General features: G+C 28.4%; 3 protein-coding genes across 4 annotated transcripts in view; 2 read left to right on the top strand and 1 right to left on the bottom strand.

The window, feature by feature from the left end:
* Positions 1-1,017: 1,017 nt before the first annotated feature.
* On the bottom strand, positions 1,018-3,175 carry LOC130445559 (60S ribosomal protein L23a). Its single transcript, XM_056781257.1, has 3 exons — positions 3,084-3,175; positions 2,298-2,779; positions 1,018-1,474 (listed from the first exon to the last, which is right to left on the bottom strand). Exons 1-3 carry the CDS (start codon positions 3,118-3,120, stop codon positions 1,085-1,087), a joined length of 909 nt encoding a protein of 302 aa, XP_056637235.1. The 5' UTR covers positions 3,121-3,175; the 3' UTR covers positions 1,018-1,084.
* A 257-nt stretch (positions 3,176-3,432) lies between these two features.
* LOC130445092 (ras-related protein Rab-34-like) lies at positions 3,433-5,038 on the top strand. The gene is made up of 6 exons (XM_056780592.1): positions 3,433-3,638; positions 3,842-3,943; positions 4,034-4,098; positions 4,501-4,634; positions 4,686-4,887; positions 4,949-5,038. The coding sequence occupies exons 1-6, from the start codon at positions 3,433-3,435 to the stop codon at positions 5,005-5,007; spliced, it is 768 nt and encodes a 255-aa protein (XP_056636570.1). The 3' UTR covers positions 5,008-5,038.
* Positions 5,039-5,172: 134 nt separating this feature from the next.
* The window catches only part of LOC130445560 (NADPH--cytochrome P450 reductase), a 35,885-nt gene continuing 14,446 nt past the window's right edge, over positions 5,173-26,611 (top strand). The window contains exons 1-4 of one of the 2 annotated variants that reach the window (XM_056781259.1): positions 5,173-5,330; positions 12,524-12,705; positions 12,767-12,959; positions 13,020-13,169. In XM_056781259.1, coding sequence (XP_056637237.1) covers positions 12,530-12,705; positions 12,767-12,959; positions 13,020-13,169 — 519 coding nt within the window. In that variant the 5' untranslated portion in view covers positions 5,173-5,330; positions 12,524-12,529. Of the gene's footprint in view, positions 5,331-6,606; positions 6,943-12,523; positions 12,706-12,766; positions 12,960-13,019; positions 13,170-26,611 lie in introns of those variants that run through there. The other variant, XM_056781258.1, reaches the window with a different exon arrangement.

Consider the following 26,611-nt stretch of genomic DNA (forward strand, 5'->3'; position numbering starts at 1 on the left):
ACCCCGTATACAAGATATCATATTCGTCAATCGATAATGAATTTCTATCAATTATCGAAAAAATGTGGCAACAACGCTATAATAAGACGTTTGAATGACATTGCCGCCATCTTGGGATCGATAAGTTGACGTACATCACCATATCCTGTCAAATTTTAATTCTATTGATTTAACTTCAAGGGTTTTAATGGGATAAGAGTAATCATGATATTGTACTACCCCTAAAATTAAATATAAACTTTAATATAAGAAAGTAAAGTGAATGTTACAACAGTAATAAGATAATTGCCGCCTAACCTTTTATATCTGTCAACGGTAGCTGATGGCCTCGTTTGTGAGAGATACCAGCCAACATAGACTTGTGGCGTCCTGATTTTTTTTATTACAAACGTTATTTTGTAGAATTCTTTCGATAAAAATCACTTTTCGGTTTGAAAGTTGTCTATGGTTAGAAAACATACCGCAATTCAATAGTGAAAAATCGATTCTTTTCTACGATCACCCACCTCTTTTCATAAACAAATACTAAAATCGTTTTATCTGTCAAAATTTGATGAATCGATGTTTAAATCTTGATTAGTGATAAAAAAATCGATTTATTTCCATGATCTATCGACCTATTTATTGTAAACAAGATTTAGGAAGTAGTTAAATCGATTTTATCGATACCTCCATGACTCAAATGTAAAAATTTCAAAAAACCACGTTTTATAATTCGATTAGTAGTAGAAAAAATCTATTATTTTCTACAATCACTCACCTTTCATAAACAAATCGATTTAACTGTCAAAATTTTGTGAATCGATGTTTTATATATCGATTTGATAATAAAAAATCGATTTTTTACGATCATTCACCGGCTTTTTAAAAGCAAACTTTTTGAATGGGATGAAATCGAGCTACGAGGGTGGTTGAGATAATAAAATTTTCCCAAAAACATGTTTTAGTGGTTAAATTGGGATTTAAGGGAATAAGGGAACAAAATAAAAGCTTGGATTTCAAATAAAACAACTCAGAAACCTTAAAAAACTTTATTCTCAACTCCTTTCGTCGAAATAAAAAATAAAACAAGTCGAGTTCTCATTTATATGATGCCAATCTTGTTGGCAACATCTAGGGCATCGTAATCTCTAGCCAATCGAACGTACGCCTTCTTTTTACCATCTGGCCTAATTAAACTGTTCACTTTCGCCACATTGATGTCGTACAACTTCTTAACGGCGGCCTTAATATGATGTTTGTTCGCCCTAGTGTGAACTAAAAATACCAAAGTGTTGTTATCTTCGATTTTCTTCATCGCAGCTTCGGTGGTCAAAGGGTATTTGATGATATTGTAAGCGTCCATACGGGATCTATGGGGTACACTCTTCCTGGGATATTTGGGGGTTCTCGGCGGTCTCAGAGTTTTGGGGCGGCGAAAATGAACAGAAGTACGGATTTTTCTAGAATGGGTGCCATTAGGACCTTTGATTACCTGAATAATATTAAATTTTAATAATAAAATCTGATTCACCATAAAATATTTGAAATATAATCAAAAACAGTTCGATATATTCAAAATATTTTCGGTTTTGTATGTTAGGAATCCATTTATCCATTCAAAAATACGAACAGGAAGTCGACTTTTTATACATAAAACCGGAAGTACTAATTTCCCTCATCTGAGATTTCGATAAATGGATTCTACGATCTCGAAAACGCTAAATTAATGTGTTTTAACATCATCGTAAACCGCATAGTTACATACACTCTGTATTATCTAAATATGTAATTGTTTATATTCTTTTGACGTTTTTAATCACAATTTTTAAATTAAAATGTCGATCTCCACTAGTAACACCCTTAGTAGTTCGTAAGGGCGGGTTGCAAATAAGAGATTCATTTATTTCGCACCATACGAATACCATACTTAATATATTTCAAAAAAAAATTAAATACTGTATATCTGGTGCCCAAAATTACATAATTATTAATAAACAAGCAGAATCCAATTGGTTATTCCACAATTGCAATTATTTAAAATACTATTTCACTTTAATCAACATTATCGTTAATAGTACACTTGTATCGTGCCTTAAGGGCAACAAAAACTATCAAATTTACTCAATAATTTCAAATAGGGAGCCAAAAATGAGTAACTTACAAAAAACCTCGAAAAAATGACTTACGAGGGGTAAACAAAGTTTACAAATGATTAATAAAGTAAAAAAAAGTTGTAAATCACATAAAAAACACAAATTTACAGAAAAACTATCGTCAAAAACACTATTTTATTAATAATTAATTATCTTACTTACCTTTTTCTGTATTTTTAAAGCTTTAGAAACTTGCGCAGCACCGGCAGCAGGTTTCTTTGCTAAACCCTTCTGTTGCTTAACAGGAACATTCTTCTTAGGTTTACTAAGCAAAGTTGCGGCTTTAGCTTTAACTGGAGCTTTGGGTTTAGCAGCAGCGGGTTTACCGACCGTTGGTTTCTTAGCTCCTGCTTTTGCTGCTGGTTTCGCGGCACCTTTACCCGCGGTCTTTCCAACTTTACCAGCTGCGGGTTTAGCTTTCGGAGCGCTGGGTGCCGTTGCACCTTTCCCAGTGGAAGTTTTCGATGCAGTAGCAGGAGTTTTGGGAGCAGCGGCGGGTGTTTTTGTCGTTGGTGCTTTTGGTTTCTTTTCTGTCGCTTTTGCCGCGGCTTTTGGAGCTGGTGCGGGGGTTTTAGAACTTGTCGAAGCAGTAGAACCACTCGCTTGTGCTGCCGCTGGCTTCTTTTTCTCTTCTTTCTTCGCAGCTAAAATCAAAATTTAAAATTGTTAACATAACCTATATAACTATATCAATAGAACTAATAATAATTAAAACGTATTAAATATTAATCAAAAATTGAATAGAAACGATTAAATTGATAAAACTGATATTTCCATTTAATAAAAAGTAACATGTGGATATCACCGCGTGGCCAAAAAATATCGAACTTTAATGATAAAAACTAAACACTTAAAACTGTATATACCATTAAAAAATAAAGTATTAGATCTATAAATTATTATTTTATTCTAAATATTATAAATAAACAATCAACAAAGTGTTCTTACCGGATTTATCCGCAGACTTTGGCTTCGTAGGTGCCATGTTACGGAGACATTCACTAAAAGGAAGTTAATTTAAGTAACCTAAACAGATTGACAGATCGACGGAAATGACATTTACTTCAAAATTTGGCGGTGAATATGAATCGTATGGAAAATAATCAAATTAGGACAAGGAAAATCGAAACAAAAATTATAATAATTATCATTGAAAGCTTAAATATACAATATATCAACAACATTAATGACTAGAGTTGTCGTTAACAACCGATTATTATTGGTTATTCAACCTAATTTGAATAAACAACTTTAGTGTTCGTACAATACAAACAAAACTTATTTGAAAGTTTTAAAAATGTCTATTGTTGATTGTTATAATGAAGATCGTATTATAAATAATTGTCCAGGTCCCTTTTTAACAAATTGTTCTCCTTATGTTTGTCAAAGATTTAGTGACAAATTTATAACATTGTTAGAAAATTATACTTCTACTTATACAAAAGTTAGTAAAGTGATAGTTCTTGGAGATGTAGCTGTTGGAAAAACGTGTCTCGTGAACAGGTACAAATCAATTTCATTATTTTCATTGATTTTTTAATGTTTTTTAACCATTAATTATCTACTTTTTATTTCGTAGAATCACGTAAGCGCTATGCAACCAGTATAACACTTTTGTATTTAAAGTTATCTATAGAGTAGTGTCTACGAATATTACTTTTTTTATTAAACGAACAATTCTTTTACTAAAATCATTTTTCTTTCAGATTTTGTCGAAAAATGTTTGATTCAAATTATAAAGCAACTATTGGAGTTGACTTCGAAGTTGAAAATTTCAAAATTTTGAACATACCATTCTCATTACAGATGTGAGTTATAATGTAATATATACACCATAAACTAGAATTCTTCAGAATTGTGAATGCATTATAATTAATTGAAAAAAAAAATTATTTCAGTTGGGATACTGCTGGTCAAGAAAGATTTAAATCTATAGCTCAATCGTATTACAGAGGCGCACACGGTGAGTTCTATCACTGTTATTGTTACCTCCAGCCTTCTATTAAAATATTTCATTATTTTTTATATTTATTATACTTTACTTTCGTAATATACCAGAAAATTGTTTAATTTAAACTAATAATGCGAAATATTTCAACACATTTTTTCAATATAGATATCACGCAACCACTTTTACACGTATACGTATAATGTGTTGCCTATCCTCACCGCTTAATTTGATATATATTCAATTTTCTTCAAATTTTCACTTAATAAACTGTTTTCAAAGTTTTTCGTGATTATTTTTTGTGATTTCAGGTCTGTTTTGAAAGAAAATCAGTTTAAAAAAACATGTAAAAACTGATTTTCAATCGAAAGAGACATAAATTATCACGAAAGATATATATTTAATTATAATTTCCAGCTGTTATAATTGTATTCGATTTAACGAATCCTGAAAGTTTATACAATTGTCAGACATGGTTTAAAGAAGCCTCACAAACGTTTCCTTCAAAATTTCCTTTTTTATTCATAGTAGGCACTAAAAAGGATTTGATAGTAAGTGAATTTAAGGATATTTATAGATAGAATATATATTTATTATTATAGAAAAATTATGCTTATAAAAATATGGAAATTTGTGCTATAAAAATGGCAACTAAACTGAATGGTGAATACTGGTCTATTTCATCAAAAATTGGAACAAATGTTGATAGTTTATTCAGAAGAATCGCAGCTTTGATGTTTATAGAGTCGATCGAAATGGAATTTGCTTCGAAACAAACCAATAAAATAGGAAACAATTTAATCGGTCGGTATATTTTTCTCTTTATACATACATATATTATAATCTAACCAATTTTCATTAACAGATCTACAAATCAAGAAAACAAACTCCGAAAAATGTAGTGCAAACAAATGTTTTAATTAGAATTATTTTTTTCTAAATAAATATAACTTTCGAATTAGCATTTTTTATCATTATCGCATATCCCTCGTATATACCCGATTTTATTATCGAATTTGTAATTACATCGAACGCTCGGTAATTTGAATACAAAATCTGACAACCTTGTAGCGATTCAGCATATCATCTACAATTTCTGACGTACTGGCAATTGTGGATCTAAAGTTGGAAGTAAAGGGTTTTAACCAACTTGATGAAGCACGATTCGTGATCGTGTTTTTTAATTTAAAAAGTGAATTACCTATTTCAGTTGTTTGTGTAAGTTTTGTGTAAAATAACAAAGAAACGTAAGTCATTTGTTCGTATATAAAACATATTTCGATGGTTATAGGTATTAATATTTTGAGGTTAACATTTTCTTTCGTAAATGTTTTGTAATATAATACAGTTATTTTATTTATATATTAAAATAATTTAGGACGATTCGCTTTTTATTAAATACAATTGCGTCTTATCTATTTTGTTGAACTTTGAATTATAACTAGAATTGTACGTGTTTGAATATTGTGATATGTTATGTAAAATTACGATTTTTTTAATCATAGTCTATCAGCCACCAATTTTACTGTTTGACTGTGTATTATTATAATTTAAACGACCTTGAATCTCTTTTATTTATGCTTAAAAGTTATAGTTCAGTTTTTTTTTAAATAGAAAACTTCATTTTTTGTCTTGATCTAAAATAAAAACTAAACAACGACATATAATTTGAGTTAAAAAATGTAATGTAAAATTTATATATTCAAACCTATAGTCCAGTCATCGATAGCTTTTGGTTAGCAATTTTAGTCCAGTAGAATTAAAATACAAATCGCAAATTTCAACACCAATACTACTATCCTAGTTTTTCCCCCACCGCTTAAGAAAAAAAAATAACTCAAAAACTCAATTGCAAACGCTGATAACGAAATTCTTATTGATAAAGAGTATTTCTTATATTCAGATTTAAAATTTCCGATCGATAACACAAACTACTTCTCTTTATCCAATACATAGCAGACATATTACGTTATCTTCGTCGCGTTTCTCCAACATCGACGATGAATGATGCGGTGTTGTCGGTTAAGAAATATTTTCACTAGAACGAAATAATAAATATAAGAATGTCAAGGTAGGTCTGCATTACGTACATTTTTTGCTATTGCAAGTTGTTCTGTGGCACTGAACTCGACTACTGTCTCGTTATGGTTTTCAATAAAGATCGACTACACGGTTTTATAGTTTCTGAGAAATAAAGCGGGTTTTACTTTGCTTAATTTATAATAGTATCAATTTTCGTCTTGTATGTTTGATTTTTTCATTGTTGTCAGATCTTTTGGTTTACAGGAAATATGGTGATTTTTTTAAAACGTTCATTTGGTCAGATACTATGCAAATAATACAATATTGTATGTAGATTTTAAACAGTTTATGATAAATAATCAATGATAAACGTAAACGAATTTGATTTAACATCGTCATAAGTACTCATTTACATTGTCTTCTTATTATAAATATGTACGAATAGCCGATAGAAAATATTACGAAACAACATCACACAAACTGTTTTAAACTTTTCATTAATAGTATTTCTTCTATAATAAATATGTTACATAGATTCTTATAAAAAAAAAATAAGTATATCTTGTAAACTTGTTGCGTAACGGCAACACTGTTTATGTATGTTGTCCGATACGTTACGTCACTAATATTTATAATAAAGCGCGCTAATTAACAGCTCACTTTAGTTTAAGGCACGTTCACAATCGCTCGTGTCTAATAATAAGAAGGTATCACGTGTTAGTGACATTTCTGGTAAAATTTACGTCGTTTTTTGTTTTTTTTTTTTCTAATTTTGATTCAACTGTGATAATTACAATGGAAAGTTTTTCGGTAATTTGGATTAGTTTCGTTGTTTTGGTGAGTTTGATATTATTTCGATGTTGGTAAATTAATTTTGTGACATTATCTTATCGATATGTTCTGATAAAGAAAAGGTTGTTTGTGTTTGAACAACCCTTAAAACTATTTCCATATTTCATTTATATTTTGTAGTACGATAATACAATAACAACCCCCAATTGTTTTTATTTTCTTCTCAACTACAATCCTTAGTCTATAGAAAACGTAACTGAAACTGGTATTTTATTTTAAGAGTTATTTTTGAAAATAATTATATAGAAACCTGTTATTTAAAAAACATGATTTAAAAAAAGCTAATTTATTATTACATCATCTTAAAAACAACTTTTATTTTATTAAAAACAAATTGTATAAAAATTTTGACGTAACTTAACCTCTAATTTGTGAATTCATTACTTCTGACCAGTGTTGCCAAAAAACTTACCGTTTCTTATAAAACATGAATTATTAACACTTGAATCTTTTAGTAATTTTTAATCAATTTCTTAATTTAATATTAAGAAAAATATGTTTTACGAAGTGAAATTTTTTTTTTCAAAAATTTTTTTTTATTCCTCCATATGTACTTTTTCTCCAAATTGATATGTTAACATTATTTTCAATAAATATTATTGACACTGCGTCATAATTTCGTCAAAAGCACTTGGCAACGCCGCTTCCGACTGTCTGCAAATTGGCACGTAGGTATAAAAAAATGACGCGGCATAATTCGAATGTTTTTTCACAATAACAGAATCAAATTACAAATTATAATGAAAGTACGTACTGTGAAGTTCAAATAGGTCAAAAATAATTTCTATTCTAAATTATAACTACTCTTGAATATTTAAAATAAATATATTCATACATCATCTATGTGTCATATTAATTCGAAACCGTAAGAGGGCACTAATATATTACAAATTCTTAAGAAACCTTTCAAGTATACAACACATTATACACGTTAATACTTAAATTATTTTATTATTAAAATATTTTTCCTTGTAGCTTTGCGACGTATTCAAAAATTTCTCGACTAGACTATAACATAATAGTATTAAAATATACTCCGTCCCTCTTATGAATTTAAATATTGTTATTGAAGGTTAGGTTTGAATGTCGACTACGTCTGTTATTTTTCGTATTTAAAACTTTGAAATAATTTAAATCAGTTTAGTGTCTGTATAATACACGTAACGGTAATATAAGAGTATTTTGATAATTAAGTTTTTTTTATAATTATAAATTATACTCATAGTTGACAAATCGATTATATATTATTAAAACTTCTACTTTTACAAAAAAAATATGGTTGTTGTAATTTCAAGGTTAGGTTTTACTTTAATGCAATACAATGTTATTCAGATGTTCTGGGAACTCCATTGTTGCCAGATTTACTAAAAAAAAAAAGGAAAATAATATAAGACATTATTTGTATTCAAAATAATTTACTAATTTAAAAATACGAGGGTTTGTAATTAAGTTAGTTATATACGAGGGCTGGGTATTAAATAACGAGTCTGGTATATATGTATATGGATGAATCTAAAATAAATACGAGGGTCTTTTGATATTAAAGTGATTTTTTAGAAAATAAACACGTTTTAAAAGGAAAACTCCAAATTATAATTCTTTCAATTTCAAATAAAAGAGTTTGTGTATTAAAATGACGATTTCAAATCAAAATGAACGACGTAATTACAAATTATACTCATAGTTGCCAAGTCGATTATATATTATTAAAACTTCTACTTTTACAAAAAAAATATCGTTGTTGTAATTTCAAGGTTAGGTTTTACTTTAATGCAATACAATATTATTTAGATGATCTGGGAACTCCACTGTTGCCAGATTTACTAAAAAAAAAGAAAAATAAGATAAGACATTATTTGTATTCAAAATAATTTACTAATTTAAAAATACGTGGGTTTTGTCATTAAGTTAGTTATATACGAGGGTTTGTAATTAAGTTAGTTATATACGAGGGCTGGGTATTAAATAACGAGTCTGGTATATATGTATATGGATGAATCTAAAAGAAATACGAGGGTCGTTTGATATTGAAGTGATTTTTTAGAAAATAAACACGTTTTAAAAGGAAAATTCCGAATTATAATTTTTTCAATTTCAAATAAAAGAGTTTGTGTATTAAAATGACGATTTCAAATCAAAATGAACGACGTAATTACAAATTATACTCATAGTTGCCAAGTCGATTATATATTATTAAAACTTCTACTTTTACAAAAAAAATATCGTTGTTGTAATTTCAAGGTTAGGTTTTACTTTAATGCAATACAATGTTATTCAGATGTTCTGGGAACTCCATTGTTGCCAGATTTACTAAAAAAAAGAAAAATAAGATAAGACATTATTTGTATTCAAAATAATTTACTAATTTAAAAGTACGAGGGTTTGTTATTAAGTTAGTTATATACGAGGGTTTGTCATTAAGTTAGTTATATACGAGGGTTAGTCATTAAGTTAGTTATATACGAGGGTTTGTCATTAAGTTAGTTATATACGAGGGTTTGTCATTAAGTTAATTATATACGAGGGTTTGTCATTAAGTTAGTCATATACGAGGATTTGTCATGAAGTTAGTTATATACGAGGGTTTGTCATTAAGTTAGTTATATACGAGGGTTTGTCATTAAGTTAGTTATATACGAGGGTTTGTCATGAAGTTAGTTATATACGAGGGTTTGTCATTAAGTTAGTTATATACGAGGGTTTGTCATTAAGTTAGTTATATACGAGGGTTTGTAATGAAGTTAGTTATATACGAGGGTTTGTAATGAAGTTAGTTATATACGAGGATTTGTCATGAAGTTAGTTATATACGAGGGTTTGTCATTAAGTTAGTTATATACGAGGATTTGTCATTAAGTTAGTTATATACGAGGGTTTGTCATTAAGTTAGTTATATACGAGGGTTTGTCATGAAGTTAGTTATATACGAGGGTTTGTCATTAAGTTAGTTATATACGAGGGTTTGTCATTAAGTTAGTTATATACGAGGGTTTGTAATGAAGTTAGTTATATACGAGGGTTTGTAATGAAGTTAGTTATATACGAGGATTTGTCATGAAGTTAGTTATATACGAGGGTTTGTCATTAAGTTAGTTATATACGAGGGTTTGTAATGAAGTTAGTTATATACGAGGATTTGTCATGAAGTTAGTTATATACGAGGGTTTGTCATTAAGTTAGTTATATACGAGGGTTTGTAATTAAGTTAGTTATATACGAGGGCTGGGTATTAAATAACGAGTCTGGTATATATGTGTATGGATGAATCTAAAATAAATACGAGGGTCGTTTGAAATTGAAGTGATTTTTTAGAAATAAAAGAGTTTGTGTATTAAAATGACGATTTCAAATCAAAATGAACGACGTAATTACAAATTATACTCATAGTTGCCAAGTCGATTATATATTATTAAAACTTCTACTTTTACAAAAAAAATATCGTTGTTGTAATTTCAAGGTTAGGTTTTACTTTAATGCAATACAATATTATTTAGATGATCTGGGAACTCCACTGTTGCCAGATTTACTAAAAAAAAAGAAAAATAAGATAAGACATTATTTGTATTCAAAATAATTTACTAATTTAAAAATACGTGGGTTTTGTCATTAAGTTAGTTATATACGAGGGTTTGTAATTAAGTTAGTTATATACGAGGGCTGGGTATTAAATAACGAGTCTGGTATATATGTATATGGATGAATCTAAAAGAAATACGAGGGTCGTTTGATATTGAAGTGATTTTTTAGAAAATAAACACGTTTTAAAAGGAAAATTCCGAATTATAATTTTTTCAATTTCAAATAAAAGAGTTTGTGTATTAAAATGACGATTTCAAATCAAAATGAACGACGTAATTACAAATTATACTCATAGTTGCCAAGTCGATTATATATTATTAAAACTTCTACTTTTACAAAAAAAATATCGTTGTTGTAATTTCAAGGTTAGGTTTTACTTTAATGCAATACAATGTTATTCAGATGTTCTGGGAACTCCATTGTTGCCAGATTTACTAAAAAAAAGAAAAATAAGATAAGACATTATTTGTATTCAAAATAATTTACTAATTTAAAAGTACGAGGGTTTGTTATTAAGTTAGTTATATACGAGGGTTTGTCATTAAGTTAGTTATATACGAGGGTTAGTCATTAAGTTAGTTATATACGAGGGTTTGTCATTAAGTTAGTTATATACGAGGGTTTGTCATTAAGTTAATTATATACGAGGGTTTGTCATTAAGTTAGTCATATACGAGGATTTGTCATGAAGTTAGTTATATACGAGGGTTTGTAATTAAGTTAGTTATATACGAGGGCTGGGTATTAAATAACGAGTCTGGTATATATGTATATGGATGAATCTAAAAGAAATACGAGGGTCGTTTGATATTGAAGTGATTTTTTAGAAAATAAACACGTTTTAAAAGGAAAATTCCGAATTATAATTTTTTCAATTTCAAATAAAAGAGTTTGTGTATTAAAATGACGATTTCAAATCAAAATGAACGACGTAATTACAAATTATACTCATAGTTGCCAAGTCGATTATATATTATTAAAACTTCTACTTTTACAAAAAAAATATCGTTGTTGTAATTTCAAGGTTAGGTTTTACTTTAATGCAATACAATGTTATTCAGATGTTCTGGGAACTCCATTGTTGCCAGATTTACTAAAAAAAAGAAAAATAAGATAAGACATTATTTGTATTCAAAATAATTTACTAATTTAAAAGTACGAGGGTTTGTTATTAAGTTAGTTATATACGAGGGTTTGTCATTAAGTTAGTTATATACGAGGGTTAGTCATTAAGTTAGTTATATACGAGGGTTTGTCATTAAGTTAGTTATATACGAGGGTTTGTCATTAAGTTAATTATATACGAGGGTTTGTCATTAAGTTAGTCATATACGAGGATTTGTCATGAAGTTAGTTATATACGAGGGTTTGTAATGAAGTTAGTTATATACGAGGGTTTGTAATGAAGTTAGTTATATACGAGGATTTGTCATGAAGTTAGTTATATACGAGGGTTTGTCATTAAGTTAGTTATATACGAGGATTTGTCATTAAGTTAGTTATATACGAGGGTTTGTCATTAAGTTAGTTATATACGAGGGTTTGTCATGAAGTTAGTTATATACGAGGGTTTGTCATTAAGTTAGTTATATACGAGGGTTTGTCATTAAGTTAGTTATATACGAGGGTTTGTAATGAAGTTAGTTATATACGAGGGTTTGTAATGAAGTTAGTTATATACGAGGATTTGTCATGAAGTTAGTTATATACGAGGGTTTGTCATTAAGTTAGTTATATACGAGGGTTTGTAATGAAGTTAGTTATATACGAGGATTTGTCATGAAGTTAGTTATATACGAGGGTTTGTCATTAAGTTAGTTATATACGAGGGTTTGTAATTAAGTTAGTTATATACGAGGGCTGGGTATTAAATAACGAGTCTGGTATATATGTGTATGGATGAATCTAAAATAAATACGAGGGTCGTTTGAAATTGAAGTGATTTTTTAGAAATAAAAGAGTTTGTGTATTAAAATGACGATTTCAGATCAAAATGAACGACGTAGATGCCGATCTAGGTGCCGAACAGATACCGGAGGTGTCGGAAAATCTTTTCGGCACGTTCGACATCGTCCTTCTAACTTTAATAATCGGCGGCATCACCTGGTATCTTCTTAATAAGCACAAAAAGACGAAAACGATGTCGAACGGACGTTCGTATTCTATACAGTGAGTGATATATTAAAATATATATATTCGGCGACGAAAATACACGATGAAATTTTTACAGACCGACTTCTATGAGTTTACAATCGTCGACAGAAAATTCTTTTATCAAAAAATTGCAATCTTCCGGTAGAAGTTTGGTGGTTTTCTACGGCAGCCAAACCGGCACCGGGGAAGAATTCGCCGGACGTCTAGCCAAGGAAGGCGTCAGGTACCGGATGAAAGGCATGGTCGCCGACCCGGAGGAATGCGATATGGTTAGTTTCGTTATGATTCGGCTCGGCCCGCACAATTAGACAATTCGTTTTTACTTGCAGGAAGAGTTGGTTAACCTCAAAAACATACCGAATTCTCTCGCTGTGTTCTGTTTGGCGACGTACGGCGAGGGCGATCCCACGGATAACGCCATGGAGTTTTACGAATGGCTGCAAAACGGCGACGCCGATCTCACCGGTCTAAACTACGCCGTAAGTATTAATTGTTGGGAATTTACAACTAAATTTCGGTGGTTGGTGTATAGTTTCGCGTGCTGGTGTATCTAACTGTGATGAAAATGCCGAAAAAATGACTGATACCGAAAAATCGTCGATTTTGGTGCGAGAAAAACGTTTAACGTTGAACTTGGACTGTTGGAAAACTTGGAGAAGGTTATGAGCGAAGAGGGTGGAGGGTTCGAGTACGTGAAATAAGTTGGTGGAGGGTGTTTTTTGTTATAAAGTTGCCGCGTTAGAATTTGGAGATTGGAGGGGTTGTAAGGGTAACAGGTGGAGGGTGGCGGTCATGTGAATCGGAAATTTGTTTTTTGTTTGAGGAAAATCTCGATTGTAAACTGTTTCGTAATTTTTTTTTGAAGTATGATGTTGAAATTCGCTTTAATCTGTTTTAAATCATTGTAAAAGCGAGCTACTTTTGCAAATTTCGATTTTTGTAACTTTTTGATACTTGCATTTTTTTGTTTCCTTCGAAAAAAGTTGTAAAATTTTGAGTGTCCGTTGGAGGAAACGTTTTTTCGAAGATTTTATTTAAAATATCGATTTCCCCCTGTAAAACCAGAACTTTTTGATGTTTAAAAACATCCACTCCGTAAATAACAAAAGTAGGAATCTTCTTTTTATTGAAAAACCTTTTTCGATATTAAATTTCGAACCCCAATTCGAGAAACATTTTTTTTTAAATCAAACTTTTAAAATATCGATTTCCCCCTGTAAATCCTAAGTTTTTTCAAGTTTATAAACATCCACTTCGTAAATAACAAAAGCAGGAACCTTCTTTTTACTAAAAAATCTTTTTCGATAATAAATTTCGAACCCCAATTCGAGAAAACATTTTTTTTTAAATCAAACTTTTAAAATATCGATTTCCCCCTGTAAATCCTAAGTTTTTTCAAGTTTATAAACATCCACTTCGTAAATAACAAAAGCAGGAACCTTCTTTTTACTAAAAAATCTTTTTCGATAATAAATTTCGAACCCCAATTCGAGAAAACATTTTTTTTTAAATCAAACTTTTAAAATATCGATTTCCCCCTGTAAATCCAGAGTTATTTCAAGTTTAAAAACATCCACTTCGTAAATAACAAAAGCAGGAACCTTCTTTTTACTAAAAAATCTTTTTCGATAATAAATTTCGAACCCCAATTCGAGAAAACATTTTTTTTTAAATCAAACTTTTAAAATATCGATTTCCCCCTGTAAATCCTAAGTTTTTTCAAGTTTATAAACATCCACTTCGTAAATAACAAAAGCAGGAACCTTCTTTTTACTAAAAAATCTTTTTCGATAATAAATTTCGAACCCCAATTCGAGAAAACATTTTTTTTTAAATCAAACTTTTAAAATATCGATTTCCCCCTGTAAATCCAGAGTTATTTCAAGTTTAAAAACATCCACTTCGTAAATAACAAAAGTAGGAATCTTCTTTTTACTAAAAAATCTTTTTCGATAATAAATTTCGAACCCCAATTCGAGAAAACATTTTTTTTTAAATCAAACTTTTAAAATATCGATTTCCCCCTGTAAATCCAGAGTTATTTCAAGTTTAAAAACATCCACTTCGTAAATAACAAAAGCAGGAACCTTCTTTTTACTAAAAAATCTTTTTCGATAATAAATTTCGAACCCTAATTCGAGAAAACATTTTTTTTTAAATCAAACTTTTAAAATATCGATTTCTCCCTGTAAATCCAGAGTTATTTCAAGTTTAAAAACATCCACTTCGTAAATAACAAAAGCAGGAACCTTCTTTTTACTAAAAAATCTTTTTCGATAATAAATTTCGAACCCCAATTCGAGAAAACATTTTTTTTTTAAATCAAACTTTTAAAATATCGATTTCCCCCTGTAAATCCAGAGTTATTTCAAGTTTATAAACATCCACTTCGTAAATAATAAAAGCAGGAACCTTCTTTTTACTAAAAAATCTTTTTCGATAATAAATTTCGAACCCCAATTCGAGAAAACATTTTTTTTTAAATCAAACTTTTAAAATATCGATTTCCCCCTGTAAATCCTAAGTTTTTTCAAGTTTATAAACATCCACTTCGTAAATAACAAAAGCAGGAACCTACTTTTTACTAAAAAATCTTTTTCGATAATAAATTTCGAACCCCAATTCGAGAAAACATTTTTTTTTAACTCAAACTTTTAAAATATCGATTTCCCCCTGTAAATCCAGAGTTATTTCAAGTTTAAAAACATCCACTTCGTAAATAACAAAAGCAGGAACCTTCTTTTTACTAAAAAATCTTTTTCGATAATAAATTTCGAACCCCAATTCGAGAAAACATTTTTTTTTAAATCAAACTTTTAAAATATCGATTTCCCCCTGTAAATCCAGAGTTATTTCAAGTTTAAAAACATCCACTTCGTAAATAACAAAAGTAGGAATCTTCTTTTTACTAAAAAATCTTTTTCGATAATAAATTTCGAACCCCAATTCGAGAAAACATTTTTTTTTAAATCAAACTTTTAAAATATCGATTTCCCCCTGTAAATCCTAAGTTTTTTCAAGTTTATAAACATCCACTTCGTAAATAACAAAAGCAGGAACCTTCTTTTTACTAAAAAATCTTTTTCGATAATAAATTTCGAACCCCAATTCGAGAAAACATTTTTTTTTAACTCAAACTTTTAAAATATCGATTTCCCCCTGTAAATCCAGAGTTATTTCAAGTTTAAAAACATCCACTTCGTAAATAACAAAAGCAGGAACCTTCTTTTTACTAAAAAATCTTTTTCGATAATAAATTTCGAACCCCAATTCGAGAAAACATTTTTTTTTAAATCAAACTTTTAAAATATCGATTTCCCCCTGTAAATCCAGAGTTATTTCAAGTTTAAAAACATCCACTTCGTAAATAACAAAAGTAGGAATCTTCTTTTTACTAAAAAATCTTTTTCGATAATAAATTTCGAACCCCAATTCGAGAAAACATTTTTTTTTAAATCAAACTTTTAAAATATCGATTTCCCCCTGTAAATCCTAAGTTTTTTCAAGTTTATAAACATCCACTTCGTAAATAACAAAAGCAGGAACCTTCTTTTTACTAAAAAATCTTTTTCGATAATAAATTTCGAACCCCAATTCGAGAAAACATTTTTTTTTAAATCAAACTTTTAAAATATCGATTTCCCCCTGTAAATCCTAAGTTTTTTCAAGTTTATAAACATCCACTTCGTAAATAACAAAAGCAGGAACCTTCTTTTTACTAAAAAATCTTTTTCGATAATAAATTTCGAACCCCAATTCGAGAAAACATTTTTTTTTAAATCAAACTTTTAAAATATCGATTTCCCCCTGTAAATCCAGAGTTATTTCAAGTTTAAAAACATCCACTTCGTAAATAACAAAAGCAGGAACCTTCTTTTTACTAAAAAATCTTTTTCGATAATAAATTTCGAACCCCAATTCGAGAAAACATTTTTTTTTAAATCAAACTTTTAAAATATCGATTTCCCCCTGTAAATCCAGAGTTATTTCAAGTTTAAAAACATCCACTTCGTAAATAACAAAAGCAGGAACCTTCTTTTTACTAAAAAATCTTTTTCGATAATAAATTTCGAACCCCAATTCGAGAAAACATTTTTTTTTAAATCAAACTTTTAAAATATCGATTTCCCCCTGTAAATCCAGAGTTATTTCAAGTTTAAAAACATCCACTTCGTAAATAACAAAAGCAGGAACCTTCTTTTTACTAAAAAATCTTTTTCGATAATAAATTTCGAACCCCAATTCGAGAAAACATTTTTTTTTAACTCAAACTTTTAAAATATCGATTTCCCCCTGTAAATCCAGAGTTATTTCAAGTTTATAAACATCCACTTCGTAAATAACAAAAGCAGGAACCTTCTTTTTACTAAAAAATCTTTTTCGATAATAAATTTCGAACCCCAATTCGAGAAAACATTTTTTTTTAACTCAAACTTTTAAAATATCGATTTCCCCCTGTAAATCCAGAGTTATTTCAAGTTTAAAAACATCCACTTCGTAAATAACAAAAGCAGGAACCTTCTTTTTACTAAAAAATCTTTTTCGATAATAAATTTCGAACCCCAATTCGAGAAAACATTTTTTTTTAACTCAAACTTTTAAAATATCGATTTCCCCCTGTAAATCCTAAGTTTTTTCAAGTTTATAAACATCCACTTCGTAAATAACAAAAGCAGGAACCTTCTTTTTACTAAAAAATCTTTTTCGATAATAAATTTCGAACCCCAATTCGAGAAAACATTTTTTTTTAAATCAAACTTTTAAAATATCGATTTCCCCCTGTAAATCCTAAGTTTTTTCAAGTTTATAAACATCCACTTCGTAAATAACAAAAGCAGGAACCTTCTTTTTACTAAAAAATCTTTTTCGATAATAAATTTCGAACCCCAATTCGAGAAAACATTTTTTTTTAAATCAAACTTTTAAAATATCGATTTCCCCCTGTAAATCCTAAGTTTTTTCAAGTTTATAAACATCCACTTCGTAAATAACAAAAGCAGGAACCTTCTTTTTACTAAAAAATCTTTTTCGATAATAAATTTCGAACCCCAATTCGAGAAAACATTTTTTTTTAACTCAAACTTTTAAAATATCGATTTCCCCCTGTAAATCCAGAGTTATTTCAAGTTTAAAAACATCCACTTCGTAAATAATAAAAGCAGGAACCTTCTTTTTACTAAAAAATCTTTTTCGATAATAAATTTCGAACCCCAATTCGAGAAAACATTTTTTTTTAAATCAAACTTTTAAAATATCGATTTCCCCCTGTAAATCCTAAGTTTTTTCAAGTTTATAAACATCCACTTCGTAAATAACAAAAGCAGGAACCTTCTTTTTACTAAAAAATCTTTTTCGATAATAAATTTCGAACCCCAATTCGAGAAAACATTTTTTTTTAACTCAAACTTTTAAAATATCGATTTCCCCCTGTAAATCCAGAGTTATTTCAAGTTTAAAAACATCCACTTCGTAAATAACAAAAGCAGGAACCTTCTTTTTACTAAAAAATCTTTTTCGATAATAAATTTCGAACCCCAATTCGAGAAAACATTTTTTTTTAACTCAAACTTTTAAAATATCGATTTCCCCCTGTAAATCCAGAGTTATTTCAAGTTTAAAAACATCCACTTCGTAAATAACAAAAGCAGGAACCTTCTTTTTACTAAAAAATCTTTTTCGATAATAAATTTCGAACCCTAATTCGAGAAAACATTTTTTTTTAAATCAAACTTTTAAAATATCGATTTCCCCCTGTAAATCCAGAGTTATTTCAAGTTTAAAAACATCCACTTCGTAAATAATAAAAGCAGGAACCTTCTTTTTACTAAAAAATCTTTTTCGATAATAAATTTCGAACCCCAATTCGAGAAAACATTTTTTTTTAAATCAAACTTTTAAAATATCGATTTCCCCCTGTAAATCCTAAGTTTTTTCAAGTTTATAAACATCCACTTCGTAAATAACAAAAGCAGGAACCTTCTTTTTACTAAAAAATCTTTTTCGATAATAAATTTCGAACCCCAATTCGAGAAAACATTTTTTTTTAAATCAAACTTTTAAAATATCGATTTCCCCCTGTAAATCCTAAGTTTTTTCAAGTTTATAAACATCCACTTCGTAAATAACAAAAGCAGGAACCTTCTTTTTACTAAAAAATCTTTTTCGATAATAAATTTCGAACCCCAATTCGAGAAAACATTTTTTTTTAACTCAAACTTTTAAAATATCGATTTCCCCCTGTAAATCCAGAGTTATTTCAAGTTTAAAAACATCCACTTCGTAAATAACAAAAGCAGGAACCTTCTTTTTACTAAAAAATCTTTTTCGATAATAAATTTCGAACCCCAATTCGAGAAAACATTTTTTTTTAACTCAAACTTTTAAAATATCGATTTCCCCCTGTAAATCCAGAGTTTTTTCAAGTTTATAAACATCCACTTCGTAAATAACAAAAGCAGGAACCTTCTTTTTACTAAAAAATCTTTTTCGATAATAAATTTCGAACCCCAATTCGAGAAAACATTTTTTTTTAACTCAAACTTTTAAAATATCGATTTCCCCCTGTAAATCCAGAGTTATTTCAAGTTTAAAAACATCCACTTCGTAAATAACAAAAGCAGGAACCTTCTTTTTACTAAAAAATCTTTTTCGATAATAAATTTCGAACCCTAATTCGAGAAAACATTTTTTTTTAAATCAAACTTTTAAAATATCGATTTCCCCCTGTAAATCCAGAGTTATTTCAAGTTTAAAAACATCCACTTCGTAAATAATAAAAGCAGGAACCTTCTTTTTACTAAAAAATCTTTTTCGATAATAAATTTCGAACCCCAATTCGAGAAAACATTTTTTTTTAACTCAAACTTTTAAAATATCGATTTCCCCCTGTAAATCCAGAGTTATTTCAAGTTTAAAAACATCCACTTCGTAAATAACAAAAGCAGGAACCTTCTTTTTACTAAAAAATCTTTTTCGATAATAAATTTCGAACCCCAATTCGAGAAAACATTTTTTTTTAACTCAAACTTTTAAAATATCGATTTCCCCCTGTAAATCCAGAGTTTTTTCAAGTTTATAAACATCCACTTCGTAAATAACAAAAGCAGGAACCTTCTTTTTACTAAAAAATCTTTTTCGATAATAAATTTCGAACCCCAATTCGAGAAAACATTTTTTTTTAACTCAAACTTTTAAAATATCGATTTCCCCCTGTAAATCCAGAGTTATTTCAAGTTTAAAAACATCCACTTCGTAAATAACAAAAGCAGGAACCTTCTTTTTACTAAAAAATCTTTTTCGATAATAAATTTCGAACCCTAATTCGAGAAAACATTTTTTTTTAAATCAAACTTTTAAAATATCGATTTCCCCCTGTAAATCCAGAGTTATTTCAAGTTTAAAAACATCCACTTCGTAAATAATAAAAGCAGGAACCTTCTTTTTACTAAAAAATCTTTTTCGATAATAAATTTCGAACCCCAATTCGAGAAAACATTTTTTTTTAACTCAAACTTTTAAAATATCGATTTCCCCCTGTAAATCCAGAGTTATTTCAAGTTTAAAAACATCCACTTCGTAAATAACAAAAGCAGGAACCTTCTTTTTACTAAAAAATCTTTTTCGATAATAAATTTCGAACCCTAATTCGAGAAAACATTTTTTTTTAAATCAAACTTTTAAAATATCGATTTCCCCCTGTAAATCCAGAGTTATTTCAAGTTTAAAAACATCCACTTCGTAAATAACAAAAGCAGGAACCTTCTTTTTACTAAAAAATCTTTTTCGATAATAAATTTCGAACCCCAATTCGAGAAAACATTTTTTTTTAAATCAAACTTTTAAAATATCGATTTCCCCCTGTAAATCCTAAGTTTTTTCAAGTTTATAAACATCCACTTCGTAAATAACAAAAGCAGGAACCTTCTTTTTACTAAAAAATCTTTTTCGATAATAAATTTCGAACCCCAATTCGAGAAAACATTTTTTTTTAAATCAAACTTTTAAAATATCGATTTCCCCCTGTAAATCCTAAGTTTTTTCAAGTTTATAAACATCCACTTCGTAAATAACAAAAGCAGGAACCTTCTTTTTACTAAAAAATCTTTTTCGATAATAAATTTCGAACCCCAATTCGAGAAAACATTTTTTTTTAAATCAAACTTTTAAAATATCGATTTCCCCCTGTAAATCCTAAGTTTTTTCAAGTTTATAAACATCCACTTCGTAAATAATAAAAGCAGGAACCTTCTTTTTACTAAAAAATCTTTTTCGATAATAAATTTCGAACCCCAATTCGAGAAAACATTTTTTTTTAAATCAAACTTTTAAAATATCGATTTCCCCCTGTAAATCCTAAGTTTTTTCAAGTTTATAAACATCCACTTCGTAAATAACAAAAGCAGGAACCTTCTTTTTACTAAAAAATCTTTTTCGATAATAAATTTCGAACCCCAATTCGAGAAAACATTTTTTTTTAAATCAAACTTTTAAAATATCGATTTCCCCCTGTAAATCCAGAGTTATTTCAAGTTTAAAAACATCCACTTCGTAAATAATAAAAGCAGGAACCTTCTTTTTACTAAAAAATCTTTTTCGATAATAAATTTCGAACCCCAATTCGAGAAAACATTTTTTTTTAAATCAAACTTTTAAAATATCGATTTCCCCCTGTAAATCCTAAGTTTTTTCAAGTTTATAAACATCCACTTCGTAAATAACAAAAGCAGGAACCTTCTTTTTACTAAAAAATCTTTTTCGATAATAAATTTCGAACCCCAATTCGAGAAAACATTTTTTTTTAACTCAAACTTTTAAAATATCGATTTCCCCCTGTAAATCCAGAGTTATTTCAAGTTTAAAAACATCCACTTCGTAAATAACAAAAGCAGGAACCTTCTTTTTACTAAAAAATCTTTTTCGATAATAAATTTCGAACCCCAATTCGAGAAAACATTTTTTTTTAACTCAAACTTTTAAAATATCGATTTCCCCCTGTAAATCCAGAGTTATTTCAAGTTTAAAAACATCCACTTCGTAAATAACAAAAGCAGGAACCTTCTTTTTACTAAAAAATCTTTTTCGATAATAAATTTCGAACCCTAATTCGAGAAAACATTTTTTTTTAAATCAAACTTTTAAAATATCGATTTCCCCCTGTAAATCCAGAGTTATTTCAAGTTTAAAAACATCCACTTCGTAAATAATAAAAGCAGGAACCTTCTTTTTACTAAAAAATCTTTTTCGATAATAAATTTCGAACCCCAATTCGAGAAAACATTTTTTTTTAACTCAAACTTTTAAAATATCGATTTCCCCCTGTAAATCCTAAGTTTTTTCAAGTTTAAAAACATCCACTTCGTAAATAACAAAAGCAGGAACCTTCTTTTTACTAAAAAATCTTTTTCGATAATAAATTTCGAACCCCAATTCGAGAAAACATTTTTTTTTAACTCAAACTTTTAAAATATCGATTTCCCCCTGTAAATCCAGAGTTATTTCAAGTTTAAAAACATCCACTTCGTAAATAACAAAAGCAGGAACCTTCTTTTTACTAAAAAATCTTTTTCGATAATAAATTTCGAACCCCAATTCGAGAAAACATTTTTTTTTAACTCAAACTTTTAAAATATCGATTTCCCCCTGTAAATCCTAAGTTTTTTCAAGTTTAAAAACATCCACTTCGTAAATAACAAAAGCAGGAACCTTCTTTTTACTAAAAAATCTTTTTCGATAATAAATTTCGAACCCCAATTCGAGAAAACATTTTTTTTTAACTCAAACTTTTAAAATATCGATTTCCCCCTGTAAATCCAGAGTTATTTCAAGTTTAAAAACATCCACTTCGTAAATAACAAAAGCAGGAACCTTCTTTTTACTAAAAAATCTTTTTCGATAATAAATTTCGAACCCTAATTCGAGAAAACATTTTTTTTTAAATCAAACTTTTAAAATATCGATTTCCCCCTGTAAATCCAGAGTTATTTCAAGTTTAAAAACATCCACTTCGTAAATAATAAAAGCAGGAACCTTCTTTTTACTAAAAAATCTTTTTCGATAATAAATTTCGAACCCCAATTCGAGAAAACATTTTTTTTTAAATCAAACTTTTAAAATATCGATTTCCCCCTGTAAATCCTAAGTTTTTTCAAGTTTATAAACATCCACTTCGTAAATAACAAAAGCAGGAACCTTCTTTTTACTAAAAAATCTTTTTCGATAATAAATTTCGAACCCCAATTCGAGAAAACATTTTTTTTTAAATCAAACTTTTAAAATATCGATTTCCCCCTGTAAATCCAGAGTTATTTCAAGTTTAAAAACATCCACTTCGTAAATAACAAAAGCAGGAACCTTCTTTTTACTAAAAAATCTTTTTCGATAATAAATTTCGAACCCCAATTCGAGAAAACATTTTTTTTTAACTCAAACTTTTAAAATATCGATTTCCCCCTGTAAATCCAGAGTTATTTCAAGTTTAAAAACATCCACTTCGTAAATAACAAAAGCAGGAACCTTCTTTTTACTAAAAAATCTTTTTCGATAATAAATTTCGAACCCTAATTCGAGAAAACATTTTTTTTTAAATCAAACTTTTAAAATATCGATTTCCCCCTGTAAATCCAGAGTTATTTCAAGTTTAAAAACATCCACTTCGTAAATAATAAAAGCAGGAACCTTCTTTTTACTAAAAAATCTTTTTCGATAATAAATTTCGAACCCTAATTCGAGAAAACATTTTTTTTTAAATCAAACTTTTAAAATATCGATTTCCCCCTGTAAATCCAGAGTTATTTCAAGGTTAAAAACATCCACTTCGTAAATAACAAAAGCAGGAACCTTCTTTTTACTAAAAAATCTTTTTCGATAATAAATTTCGAACCCCAATTCGAGAAAACATTTTTTTTTAAATCAAACTTTTAAAATATCGATTTCCCCCTGTAAATCCTAAGTTTTTTCAAGTTTATAAACATCCACTTCGTAAATAACAAAAGCAGGAACCTTCTTTTTACTAAAAAATCTTTTTCGATAATAAATTTCGAACCCCAATTCGAGAAAACATTTTTTTTTAAATCAAACTTTTAAAATATCGATTTCCCCCTGTAAATCCAGAGTTATTTCAAGGTTAAAAACATCCACTTCGTAAATAACAAAAGCAGGAACCTTCTTTTTACTAAAAAATCTTTTTCGATAATAAATTTCGAACCCCAATTCGAGAAAACATTTTTTTTTAAATCAAACTTTTAAAATATCGATTTCCCCCTGTAAATCCTAAGTTTTTTCAAGTTTATAAACATCCACTTCGTAAATAACAAAAGCAGGAACCTTCTTTTTACTAAAAAATCTTTTTCGATAATAAATTTCGAACCCTAATTCGAGAAAACATTTTTTTTTAAATCAAACTTTTAAAATATCGATTTCCCCCTGTAAATCCAGAGTTATTTCAAGTTTAAAAACATCCACTTCGTAAATAATAAAAGCAGGAACCTTCTTTTTACTAAAAAATCTTTTTCGATAATAAATTTCGAACCCCAATTCGAGAAAACATTTTTTTTTAAATCAAACTTTTAAAATATCGATTTCCCCCTGTAAATCCTAAGTTTTTTCAAGTTTATAAACATCCACTTCGTAAATAACAAAAGCAGGAACCTTCTTTTTACTAAAAAATCTTTTTCGATAATAAATTTCGAACCCCAATTCGAGAAAACATTTTTTTTTAAATCAAACTTTTAAAATATCGATTTCCCCCTGTAAATCCTAAGTTTTTTCAAGTTTATAAACATCCACTTCGTAAATAACAAAAGCAGGAACCTTCTTTTTACTAAAAAATCTTTTTCGATAATAAATTTCGAACCCCAATTCGAGAAAACATTTTTTTTTAAATCAAACTTTTAAAATATCGATTTCCCCCTGTAAATCCTAAGTTTTTTCAAGTTTATAAACATCCACTTCGTAAATAACAAAAGCAGGAACCTTCTTTTTACTAAAAAATCTTTTTCGATAATAAATTTCGAACCCCAATTCGAGAAAACATTTTTTTTTAAATCAAACTTTTAAAATATCGATTTCCCCCTGTAAATCCTAAGTTTTTTCAAGTTTATAAACATCCACTTCGTAAATAACAAAAGCAGGAACCTTCTTTTTACTAAAAAATCTTTTTCGATAATAAATTTCGAACCCCAATTCGAGAAAACATTTTTTTTTAAATCAAACTTTTAAAATATCGATTTCCCCCTGTAAATCCTAAGTTTTTTCAAGTTTATAAACATCCACTTCGTAAATAACAAAAGCAGGAACCTTCTTTTTACTAAAAAATCTTTTTCGATAATAAATTTCGAACCCCAATTCGAGAAAACATTTTTTTTTAACTCAAACTTTTAAAATATCGATTTCCCCCTGTAAATCCAGAGTTATTTCAAGTTTAAAAACATCCACTTCGTAAATAATAAAAGCAGGAACCTTCTTTTTACTAAAAAATCTTTTTCGATAATAAATTTCGAACCCCAATTCGAGAAAACATTTTTTTTTAAATCAAACTTTTAAAATATCGATTTCCCCCTGTAAATCCTAAGTTTTTTCAAGTTTATAAACATCCACTTCGTAAATAACAAAAGCAGGAACCTTCTTTTTACTAAAAAATCTTTTTCGATAATAAATTTCGAACCCCAATTCGAGAAAACATTTTTTTTTAAATCAAACTTTTAAAATATCGATTTCCCCCTGTAAATCCTAAGTTTTTTCAAGTTTATAAACATCCACTTCGTAAATAACAAAAGCAGGAACCTTCTTTTTACTAAAAAATCTTTTTCGATAATAAATTTCGAACCCCAATTCGAGAAAACATTTTTTTTTAAATCAAACTTTTAAAATATCGATTTCCCCCTGTAAATCCTAAGTTTTTTCAAGTTTATAAACATCCACTTCGTAAATAACAAAAGCAGGAACCTTCTTTTTACTAAAAAATCTTTTTCGATAATAAATTTCGAACCCCAATTCGAGAAAACATTTTTTTTTAACTCAAACTTTTAAAATATCGATTTCCCCCTGTAAATCCAGAGTTATTTCAAGTTTAAAAACATCCACTTCGTAAATAACAAAAGCAGGAACCTTCTTTTTACTAAAAAATCTTTTTCGATAATAAATTTCGAACCCCAATTCGAGAAAACATTTTTTTTTAACTCAAACTTTTAAAATATCGATTTCCCCCTGTAAATCCAGAGTTATTTCAAGTTTAAAAACATCCACTTCGTAAATAACAAAAGCAGGAACCTTCTTTTTACTAAAAAATCTTTTTCGATAATAAATTTCGAACCCTAATTCGAGAAAACATTTTTTTTTAAATCAAACTTTTAAAATATCGATTTCCCCCTGTAAATCCAGAGTTATTTCAAGTTTAAAAACATCCACTTCGTAAATAATAAAAGCAGGAACCTTCTTTTTACTAAAAAATCTTTTTCGATAATAAATTTCGAACCCCAATTCGAGAAAACATTTTTTTTTAAATCAAACTTTTAAAATATCGATTTCCCCCTGTAAATCCTAAGTTTTTTCAAGTTTATAAACATCCACTTCGTAAATAACAAAAGCAGGAACCTTCTTTTTACTAAAAAATCTTTTTCGATAATAAATTTCGAACCCCAATTCGAGAAAACATTTTTTTTTAAATCAAACTTTTAAAATATCGATTTCCCCCTGTAAATCCAGAGTTATTTCAAGGTTAAAAACATCCACTTCGTAAATAACAAAAGCAGGAACCTTCTTTTTACTAAAAAATCTTTTTCGATAATAAATTTCGAACCCCAATTCGAGAAAACATTTTTTTTTAAATCAAACTTTTAAAATATCGATTTCCCCCTGTAAATCCAGAGTTATTTCAAGTTTAAAAACATCCACTTCGTAAATAACAAAAGCAGGAACCTTCTTT

This window comes from Diorhabda sublineata, chromosome 6, assembly GCF_026230105.1.
Source record: "Diorhabda sublineata isolate icDioSubl1.1 chromosome 6, icDioSubl1.1, whole genome shotgun sequence".
Lineage (NCBI taxonomy): Eukaryota > Metazoa > Arthropoda > Insecta > Coleoptera > Chrysomelidae > Diorhabda > Diorhabda sublineata.

Bases quoted from the DNA above. Each gene is read 5' to 3' on its own strand.
- LOC130445092 (XM_056780592.1), top strand. From the start codon at position 3,433: ATGTCTATTGTTGATTGTTATAATGAAGATCGTATTATAAATAATTGT. The intron at 4,635-4,685 runs GTAAGTGAATTT...TTATTATTATAG, and splicing joins GCACTAAAAAGGATTTGATA to AAAAATTATGCTTATAAAAA. The intron at 4,888-4,948 runs GTCGGTATATTT...TTTCATTAACAG, and splicing joins AATAGGAAACAATTTAATCG to ATCTACAAATCAAGAAAACA.
- LOC130445559 (XM_056781257.1), bottom strand. From the start codon at position 3,120: ATGGCACCTACGAAGCCAAAGTCTGCGGATAAATCCG. The intron at 2,780-3,083 runs GTAAGAACACTT...TTTTGATTTTAG, and splicing joins AAAGTCTGCGGATAAATCCG to CTGCGAAGAAAGAAGAGAAA. The intron at 1,475-2,297 runs GTAAGTAAGATA...AATATTATTCAG, and splicing joins CTTTAAAAATACAGAAAAAG to GTAATCAAAGGTCCTAATGG.